The sequence below is a fragment of the Plasmopara halstedii genome, assembly GCF_900000015.1.
Source record: "Plasmopara halstedii genome assembly, contig: Scaffold_2592, whole genome shotgun sequence".
NCBI classification, from domain to species: Eukaryota; Oomycota; class Peronosporomycetes; order Peronosporales; family Peronosporaceae; genus Plasmopara; species Plasmopara halstedii.
Window position 1 is genome coordinate 102,865 of NW_020189499.1, and position 9,982 is coordinate 112,846.

The following is a 9,982-nucleotide window of genomic DNA, read 5'->3' on the forward strand; positions in this document are numbered from 1 at the left end:
TGCAGCTAGTAGAGTACATTTGCGGAAGCAAGGTAAGCGCTAAAATGAGGGTATATCGATGTACTGAATTAACGATGCTAGCAATATCGTTTGAATGTTGCACGGCATCGATGACAATTTATGCATAATGATGCAATTTCTATAGCAATTGCTTGTATTGGACTACTTCAAAAATCTCCAAACAGGTAATTCTAATGCTCTCATGTATTTAAATTTATTACAATCACGCTCATGCATGAATCAGGCACTAGATTTCTCGACTTTAGTATATACTTTAATCCAAAGACGCAGCTAAATTGCTGCGTTGAGCTGTCCATTTGGTTTTGATTACAATACAATCGTTTCTCAAAAATTTGCCTCCTCATGCTCGATTGATATATTTACAAATTTAAGACATCTAAACTGAGGGCGGCTCAGGTAAGTGATTAATGTTATTGAGCGCCACAGCGTGATATGTCTGCGTAGCGTGGTCAAAGTCAATGACGTTAACGCACGTGTTATTTTGATCAATCTTGGTCATATTGGTCAATTCGCCCTGAAGCATTTGAGCCAGCACAATTTTGTTAAAGCGACCGTGTGTGACCATGAGAACTTGCTTCTTGGGTGGTGTATTACTGACAATTTCAGTAATTTTCTTAACACCGCGATTTACGACATCCAATGGACTCTCCCCTCCCGGCCACGCAGCACGAATTTCACCTTGTTCCCACCGCTTGTACATGGTACGAAGTTGATCTTCGTGCATTATCATTGGTTGACCCTCTAGCTGTCCAAAATTCATTTCTTCTACTTCGTCAAAAGACTGAACTTTCATTTCAGGATGATGGTGAGCAACTGCGTCCGCCGTCTGAATCGCGCGTTCTAATGAGCTACTATATATGGCGACAAGAGGCACGTCCTTCATAGCTTTGGCCAAAAACTGAGCCTGTTCTATTCCCTCGATGTTCAGTGGCATGTTGACACCACGACCTTGGATCTTGCGTTGTAAATTGAAGTCTAGAAAGAGATGACAAACAAATCATTTTAGTCTGCTTTCATTGTTTATAACGACAGTAAATGACAGACCTGTCTGACCGTGACGGCAGAGATATAATCGAGAGCATCCATCTGATATGGGTGGTAATTGCTGAGCAATGGTATCTGCCTTACTCGCGTTGTCATTAAGATCGAGCTCCAGACGGAACTCAGCGGGATGCTGGCGATGAGGAGGCATCTGAAAATGTAATTGTGTGAAAGACACTTATGGGTCGAAAAATAGAAATGTTTCCAATATCAGGCTCGAGGATGCGATATGATGCAGCCAATCGCTGTAATGCGACTGGACATTTCGAGTCAGCAAGCGATTTAAGAATATTAGAGATTGCTCTTACTTCACACTAAATAGTCAAATCTAGTGAAGTGAAAAGATAAATAAAGCTCTTCTCCAAATCTCAATGTTTGAATTTGAAAAGTAGGTGCTTTAAGAAAGAGTACAATGGCATCCGGCCACACGAATCAATTGAGGTCTAGATTCATCTTCGAGAAATGTAACTTGACCAGGAAGTGTGACGCGAATTCTGCCAGCAAGAATTCCTGCAGCTTTGCCATTTAACGCAACAGGAACCTCAAATGGAATAAAGCGTGGTCGGCTTTGGGTAAATTTACCCAACGACAACGAAGCAACACCTACCAAAGTATCCAAATTATGTTATCAAAAGACTTTAAAGAAATTGATAGATGAAAGTATGAATTTACCCATTAAATCGTCTTTTGAAGTAGAGTCATGATCCATCACAACAAGAGTTAAATGAACACCTTTCACGTCACGCTCATTATCGCACAATACATGTAGCCTAGGTACTTGATCATCTCGCCACCTACGAACCCAAAGAGTTGTATAGGATACATTGTCAAACACTTGAGTAAACCAAACACTTCTTACATTGGTGAGCAAGTATTCGAGATTGTAGATGTACTCGGATGACTTCCACTTGTGTCTAGCTGTAATGCATTGCCTGGAACCGAGTAAAATTTGACGTATGGATCACTAAGCCCAGCTAGATCAAGCCCTACGAGACCTTTCCCGGAAAAGTCCGAAAGTTCAACAAGTGTTGAATTCTCAATTGAGCTCAAATGAAGTTGTGGTGTTTGAACAACTTGAAAAGAAGCGGAAATAGGCTTGTGATCACTTGTAGCGATTGATTCATCACAAGTAAATCGCAAAAGCTGAAGGTTGTCTCGTAGTCCCGGTAACGATTTATACAAGATACGGTCGCAGTAGGATGGTACGCGCTCCAACTAAACAAAAAAATATTAAATCTAAATTTGCAGGAGAGATCATATAACGATCTTTCAAAGTCTCACCAAGTACTCGTCTAGAGTGTGACGAACTCGCTTGAAAGTTGGCGAGAATAAAGCCAGAGGTAATTCCCATCCAGAAAGCACCTTCTTTTCATCAACTTGATGTTTAAGTTGGTCATTTTGATTCATTGTAGTCCATTTCTTCGCACGTATAAGGGTCATGATTTCAGCACAATGAATTTCATGAGTGCGCTGACGTGGAGTCGAGTAACTGAGATCCAGTCGGTAGTTTAAATCGCCAAACCAGAAACAATGATCAAATTGATTGTCAATCGACACATTCTTTTGTCCAAACTGCGCTCCGAGAATCGTTGAGCACTAACATTTGCGATATAATGAAATGGTCGGAAGAGCATAGCTAGAGTCAATTACGTACATCTGTGTTCCGTTTGTCAAGAAATTTTTGATCTTGGTGCGCAGCCAAATGGCAACTAGCAAAGCAAAGCGATGTGTTCTGAACAACACACTTAAGTAGAAGTCCACCCTGATATAAAACAGCCTTAGTAATCGGACAGAGTCCTTGCATGTGGCTACACAGATTAATACCTTATTCCCTATAACGCTTCCTAAACCTGTTGGTACTGCCAGCTTTTCAACATCACAAACATTGTTGCGCTCGTGAACGTAAACAAACAAACGCATTTCCATTAACTCGACTTTTCCAGCTAAAACGTAGCTTTCACCAAGATGTAGATAAATTTGTTTGCTGAACGGATAGTCTAAGGCATCTCCTATCGAGTCGCGCAAATTGCTGCTTAACTTGCGCACCATCTTAGTCATCTTACGCATAGATTTCTTCGTACGTGACCGCTTAACAATAACGTCCAAAGATTTATTGGCACCATTTTGATCATCACTTTCTTTGCTTTTTAACTCATGTTTAACTTCGCTTTCGAGATCCTCCTCTTCCTCTTCTTCATCCACATCGTACACTTCAGTGTCATGAAGTACACTATTCGGTACAGATGAACACCTTTCGTCTTGCTCTTCACTAGCCGCAGACCAGCTATCCGTTACCAAATTCTCAGAGATTTTGTCACTCTTATAAGTACTTTCCTGCAATCCCAGTGCTATGACATCAAAGTCGCCACCACCCTCTGGAATCCAGTCGTTTAATAGTTTTGAGTCGCTGGGTGGCATCGTATTCCCCATATTCCACGATGCAATTAGTATGTTCAGTGAAGTGCGTGTGTTCACATTATCACTGATGTCGCTTTGATGTTTCGGCGAAGATGACAGAGTAGTGACTTTCGGTATGTTTGATACCTTTCGGTCAATCTAGCAAGCAAAATTACCCTTAACGAATATTCGATCAGACATGATTGAGTGCCTCATTCTCACCTCCAGTTTAATGTCTTCAATTTGAACTCGAGACGTTGACATTATTACTATACCCAAGGCCACGTACAAAAACAGCTCCAGGCCACGTACAAAAACAGCTCCAGCAAGTAAGAAGGCAGATGTGAACTGCTTTTCTAAAGATATGCACAGCAAGAGCAACAACTTGGTGGCCCTAATTATATGGCTCCTGAAACTGCAAGGAACTATTGATTTATAATGTTTTGTATGAAAAACTGTCGATAATCTTGTAGTTAGACAGAGGGCTATAGTCCCTCCTCTAGCCATTTAGACGGCTATCATCCGCTTTAGCTGATTCAATCTTTTGCCTTGGTGTGCAAGGTGCGAGGTCAGTCTGGCTTGTACAAGCATGATCAAGACCATCGACATGTTCAAGATCGTTTTCGATCCGTTGAGGGCGTGTGGGGGGATCTCTACATAGAACAGCATTTAAGTATGTTTTCATGAAGCGTCAAGAATCATTCGCCAACCTTCCGACATCAATCCGGTATTGCTCGATCAGAAACTTTAAATCTTCTGATACGTTTGCAAGATGTAATTCCAAACGCGCACACTCTGTTTGAAGTTCTTCAATCGTTGGTTTGCCTGAACATAACAAAGTTTCACTAATTGTTCACTACATCCTAAGTCCTGAGACATACCTGCATGTCCCTGTTCAAGCCGCGTGGCAATTGCGGGATTTCTTGTAGAAATTTTGTCCTTAGGCAAATCGAGCATGTACGGCTTTACAAATATTTGAAATTCCAGACGTGCACTCGAAAGGTACTCAAGAAACTGCTCAGTGACGCAGCTTACGTGGTGAACATATTCGTAGTTGAATACAGGGTTCCGTGTTCTTTGCTCAACACTTTCAGTCGTAAAGAGTTCTCCAAGAAATTCATACTGGCAATACGCTAAATCTGTAATCAGTGGAAGGCCGGTAGCTCCAACAATTTGGACCTTATAGGTCCAAGATCTACCAAGAAGATCTTGAGGATTTTCAATGTCGATCAAATCGTCTTCATTGTGTGCTTCTATGTTTGGCGACGAAAGCGGGGTCCAGATCACCTGCAGCTTACCAATTGTATTAAACGGTGGAATAGCAAGTTTGATACTGAGCTGTGACTCATCTGGCTCCGTTTCTAGATTGTATAATATATACTCTAGAAAGGTCGTGGCACTTCCAACGTGAAAGGAATTGTCAAAAAGAAGAGTGATTGGATCACGCCCTGCTGGTGATTCATACTCTCGATCATTCATAAGCGCATTTCGAAGAAAGGTGACTTCGTCCTTCAAAAGTGCATGAGCTTTCACGAACTCAAACACATCCAAAAAGATCGTTTCGTCTGTAGCGTTATTGTGAACTTTAACCTTGACTTTTGGAATACCACTGAGGCCACTTTCATCTTTTTCTTCCATTGATGAGCTCTGTAAAGCTGTCTCAAAGCTGAGATAATCGCGATTTAACAGCTTGACGATCTGTGTGAGCTCTGCAATTTTCGGCAGTACTTCCCGAAGTTCCTGGTCATTCACCTGTCTAGCCAGAAGCTCACGTCTTTTTTCTGTGGCTAGTCGAGCTTCTTCTTCTGCTTTTGCTGTTGCTAATTTCTCAGCGACCGCAGCTTCAGCCGCAGCAGAGCTTGATGCATCATTCGGACTCATTGTAGCTTTGACTGCCTTTTCAGCCGCAGCTTCTCTCTCCAGCCGTTCCTTTTCCCAACGTGCTTTCTCTTCTTCAAACAGTTTGATCTGATTCTGTAGTTCATCAAGTGCAGAAGTATCAATAGTCTGAAGTGCTTCTTTGTACTCTGTAGCGGCAAAATCAGCCGATGGTGGCTCCCTATCTGGCTCGCGACCTGGGTATACGAAAAGCATCAACTCATTACCAAGTACGACACGATCGTAAGGCACAAGTTGTATCCGCTTCATTTTCTCAACCTTCTTGCCATTATGCATAGCTTCTCCATCACCAGCACAAAGATAAATGTCGTGTCCATCATTTTCGAATGTACAATGATTTTTTACAATGCTGAGCGACATTGGTTGGATATCTCCACAAGGGCCTACTGATAAGTGAGGTCTGTCCAGTAAAAACATAAATCTCTTGGACCGATACGCATCGACATCGAGATTAATTAAATATGGAGATGATGTATCAGCTTCAAAGTGATACAAATGAATGCCACGTTTACCATACTCTTCGCGCTGACGTTGCATCAATTCATCTTGCACACTTAATCCACCCCTTGCTCCCCCTTTACCTCCATTCAACACATTTTCAAGTTCTCTTTGCTTCTGATTAAGCATTTCTGCCAATCGCGCGACCTGTTCATTAGCTGCATCATCACCTTCAGCATTCTCGTCGTCAGATTCGGCAGAACGTCTTGTCTTTGCGATCTGTTCATTCTCATGCTTTAATTGATTCACAAGTGCTTTCATCTGTTCCAACTCAGCCATGAGCTTCCGTTCTGCAGGACTTGCAGCAGTTGACGCTTTTTTTGGTTGAAGCTTAATAACGGAGGCATTTTTAGCGAAGCCTAGAGTGGAGAAAGTATAGCCGTGAAATTTGACTTCGGGACGAATTGCACAAAAGAGATATGTTCGAGCTTGTAACATTGTATCTTTCAAATACTTGCACAGGAAGTACGAATTACATCCAGGAATCGAAACACCGGGTTTAAGTTTATTTGCTTTCACCGCTTCGGCCATTTTCATAAAAAATTGTGCCATTTCAGTAAGTGACAAGTTGATCTTCTTCCCTTGATCTTGTAATTCTTTCGATTTTGACGCATCTGGGTGAGGACCGACGTACTTATGCTCAATTTCTCCATTTTCAAACACAATTTTCTTGTAATCGGCGTAAACAATGTCCCCTGCAGGTTCTGTACCGGCAAGATCGCACACATAGACACGACCTCTTTGTTTCATACCCTCACGTTCTGGATCCGGTTTCTCGACTTCAAGAGTCATGATACAATGACCACGTGTTGATTGATGATTAAATTGCGTCGGTGCAATCGCTTTCTTCGCATTTGCGACCATAAACGTTTTCCGCAAGTCATTCCAGTCCTTAAGAACAACCGATTGACACCATTCGATATCAGTAAATCCGTCCGGGTCTTTGCGCATGCCTGACTTGTATTGTTGTTCTTGAGCCACTGGAGACATGAGATCCCGCACAGTGTCCACAACGTTTTGAAAGTATTTCATAGAGATTTTCCAGCCATCCTGCTTTTCCTTAAACAATTCGTAGGCTAAACGAGGAAAGATTCCCCACTAGAAGAGGTAATTGAGGAATTAGCAGCCACAAATCTTGTTGTAAGTTGCTGAAATTCGTACCATTGGATGAGGATTTTCATGTTTGAACCATGCTTCGGGAAGATCTACAGCATCAGGCTGGTGAAACAATTGCAATAAATCTTAGCGCTTGGGCGAATGCAGGCTATTGAGAATTACTGTATTAAATGAGACCCACCCCAAAGACAGTAAATGTTTTTCCAGAGCCCGAGAGACCGTAAGCAAAGAGAACAACAGCATTGCCTCCTATGAGGTCAAGCTTGATTTTACGTCCAATGCTATCATATGCCATTTGTTGGTCAACAAGCGTCATTTTATCAGCTTGTTTTGTATCGCCCTGAATGTGCCGCTTATAGCCATAAGCACTCCACCATGCGTAGCTGAATGGAAATCTCGTAGTGGAGTACGTTGAATTGATTAGTTCCACATCTCCTTCTTCTTCACCATTTTGCGTCATCACGACGCCCAACTTGTCATCACATGTAAATGGTCGACAACGAACCGATACCTTGATACTGACACTCATTGACGCTGACTTCCGATAAAATTACGTGTCGCTCTTTTGTCTAGACACTTGAAATACGTGCCTCTTGCCAAAAGTCGGTCTGATTGCTACATTTTTACACGATGATTAACAATACGCACATCAGATGTGTTTATTGTATGTATACTGCTTTGTGTACTCAAAAGTTCATTACGACTTGCTTAGATATCTACAGACCTCGCGCATCATGACCAAATACTCAACCGCATGTTTTGGCTGAAATACGAGGGCCGGACGAAATCGCACTGAAGTTACCCCACAGCCTCCCGATGCAATACCATTTTTTTTCATGAGAAGAAGAAATTTGTTACGCAATGCTTCCGTCGGCAAGTCCATGGCCAAAAACGTTCCTTGACCACGTACGCTAGACACAAGTGCTGGAAAGCTGGCAGCAACTTCGTGCAGTCCGGTCTTGAGATAATCACCGGTGACGTTAACGTTTTCAAGGAGGTTCTCGCGTTCGATCACGTCAAGTACCGTTTTAAGGGCGATCATTTTAGTTGGATCTCCCATCCACGTGTTAAAAATGCGGTACCCTTCTTTTGGACGAAACTCTTTTTTGGCAAAGTAGCCGCCGGTTTGCATCTTTTTACTGAACGTCACAAGATCTGGTGGGTTCTCAAGACCCCAGTGTTCATGTGCCCAGAATTTGCCCGTGCTACCTCCACCAGTTTGAACTTCGTCGACAATAAATGCCACGCCATAGTTAGCAGCAAGGTCGCGCAGTTGACGAAAGAATGCAGGACTAGCGTGATTGTCTCCTCCTTCTGCTTGAATCGGCTCAATTATCATGCCAGCAATACGAGAGTCATCAGGCTTGGTCACGTTAGAACTGTGCTTAAGTAATCTCTCGACATTTTCTAAGCACCGCGCTTCTTCCGCTTCATTTGTAGCTTGATGAATATTCAGCGGATACGTTAGTTTTGGAAATGGTGCTACTGGCCAATCGAAAGCTGGAACATCCACTTTATGAATAGCTTTCGAGTGAGTTGTTGAAAGGCATCCCAACAATCGACCATGAAATCCTCCATCAAAGGAAAGGATACTTAACTTGGGAGTGCCAGGTAATTGATGAGCCATACACGTCTCAAGATCGTGCGCCGAAGGTGGACGGCCATCTCGTAGCCTGGTCTGAAACCAAATGAAAACAGCTTTGAAAGCATTTTCATTTGAGCATGAGCCACACATAAGTGTATTGACGTCGTCGAGCCCATCTGGAAGCACTTTGAGTAGAGTCTCATTGATGCGATCGACCCAGTCAGAAGGTGGAAAGACGCCGAGACAAGGTCGTTGGGCTAGCAATGCTAGGTTGTGCTTGTCACTCATCGCCTCGAGGATTGCAGGGTGGTTATAGCCAATGGGCAAGGATGCAATCTGGCCGTAGACATCTAAAAAACGATTTCCATCTACATCGACGAGGTAATTGCCTCTGCTGGCCGTATAGTCGACGAAAAAGTTGATTGCACTAGTGTTTTGTAGCACAGCAAGACGCTCTAGCTGCTGCTGCGATTTTGGACCAGGCACTTGAGTCGTCACGATCTTAGCGTGTGCATATTCATTGGGAAAGGCAGGAGATGGTGTAGATGGATACGTGTGTGTGGCGGTCGCTATGAAGCGGCGAAAGGAGGAAGAAGGTTTTAGAGCTTGCGGGATGAGCATCATTGACATGATATTTAAAGATGCCTCGCGATTTGCAGAAAGTTATGCTGCAATCTTCGTGTTGCAAATGCAATCAAATTTGATACGGAACTGTATCTCTAATCTCAGGCAAGAGGCACGATTAAGGATTTTAGCCATGTGTCAAGAGAAATGGTAAATTTTTTAAGAGAAAATCATATTTTGGACAGAGACAAAAGAATCAGAAAGTCAAGTTTGTGTACAACCAAATCAGATACAGTAGTCAAATCCATAATTTTCCACGAATCTCCTTCAAGGCCTCACCAGTATCAGTAATTTGGCTCAGAAGTATATAGCACAATTACACAAAACTGTGATCTGTGTTTCGCATACTGTTATACACATGTGCACCCTGTAAAACGGAACAATTGAATGAGGTAATAGGATTCTTGATAGAACGATTGTCTGGCGAATTTTCATGCCTGCGTACTACAACATGTGCTCTTACTCGCTTCGTCAACGACTTTAGCATGTCTTCGTTGCGCTGCGAGTCTACCACGTGAAAAAGATGGCACAAGCTCCAATAAGTATCCAACTTTGCTCATCCTTCAGTTTCACAGTTAGAATTACCGATTCCAATGCCGTCTATGACGCTTGGTGAACTTTTGTATCTGCGTCAACATTGATTCGCTTCCTAATGTTGTGAAGACAATTGATCCATACCGAAATTTTTACGATGTTGTCAATCAATGTTGTAACGGGGTTACACATACCCTGGTAACAGGGGGGTGTCACACCAGATGGGCATGGTGTGATCACACCCAAACAAGAATACGGTACGGGGCT

General features: G+C 42.7%; 2 protein-coding genes across 2 annotated transcripts in view; one reads left to right on the forward strand and one right to left on the reverse strand.

Moving 5' to 3' along the window:
* PHALS_04315 (Projectin/twitchin and related proteins) overlaps positions 1-327 on the forward strand; it is a gene marked incomplete at both ends in the record, with an annotated part of 12,620 nt that extends 12,293 nt beyond the window's left edge. The window contains 2 exons of the mRNA XM_024718407.1: positions 146-185; positions 245-327. Of these exons, the coding sequence (XP_024583809.1) occupies positions 146-185; positions 245-327 (123 nt within the window). The remainder of the gene's footprint in view (positions 1-145; positions 186-244) is intronic.
* Positions 328-397: 70 nt separating this feature from the next.
* Positions 398-9,187, reverse strand: PHALS_04316 (hypothetical protein F443_20882; the record flags this gene model as incomplete). Its single annotated transcript, XM_024718408.1, has 15 exons — positions 398-996; positions 1,066-1,213; positions 1,490-1,665; positions 1,735-1,856; positions 1,922-2,277; positions 2,344-2,658; positions 2,717-2,824; positions 2,887-3,618; positions 3,682-3,815; positions 3,973-4,112; positions 4,170-4,284; positions 4,341-6,954; positions 7,018-7,074; positions 7,154-7,510; positions 7,697-9,187. 15 exons carry the CDS (start codon positions 9,185-9,187, stop codon positions 398-400), a joined length of 7,464 nt encoding a protein of 2,487 aa, XP_024583810.1.
* Positions 9,188-9,982: the final 795 nt, after the last annotated feature.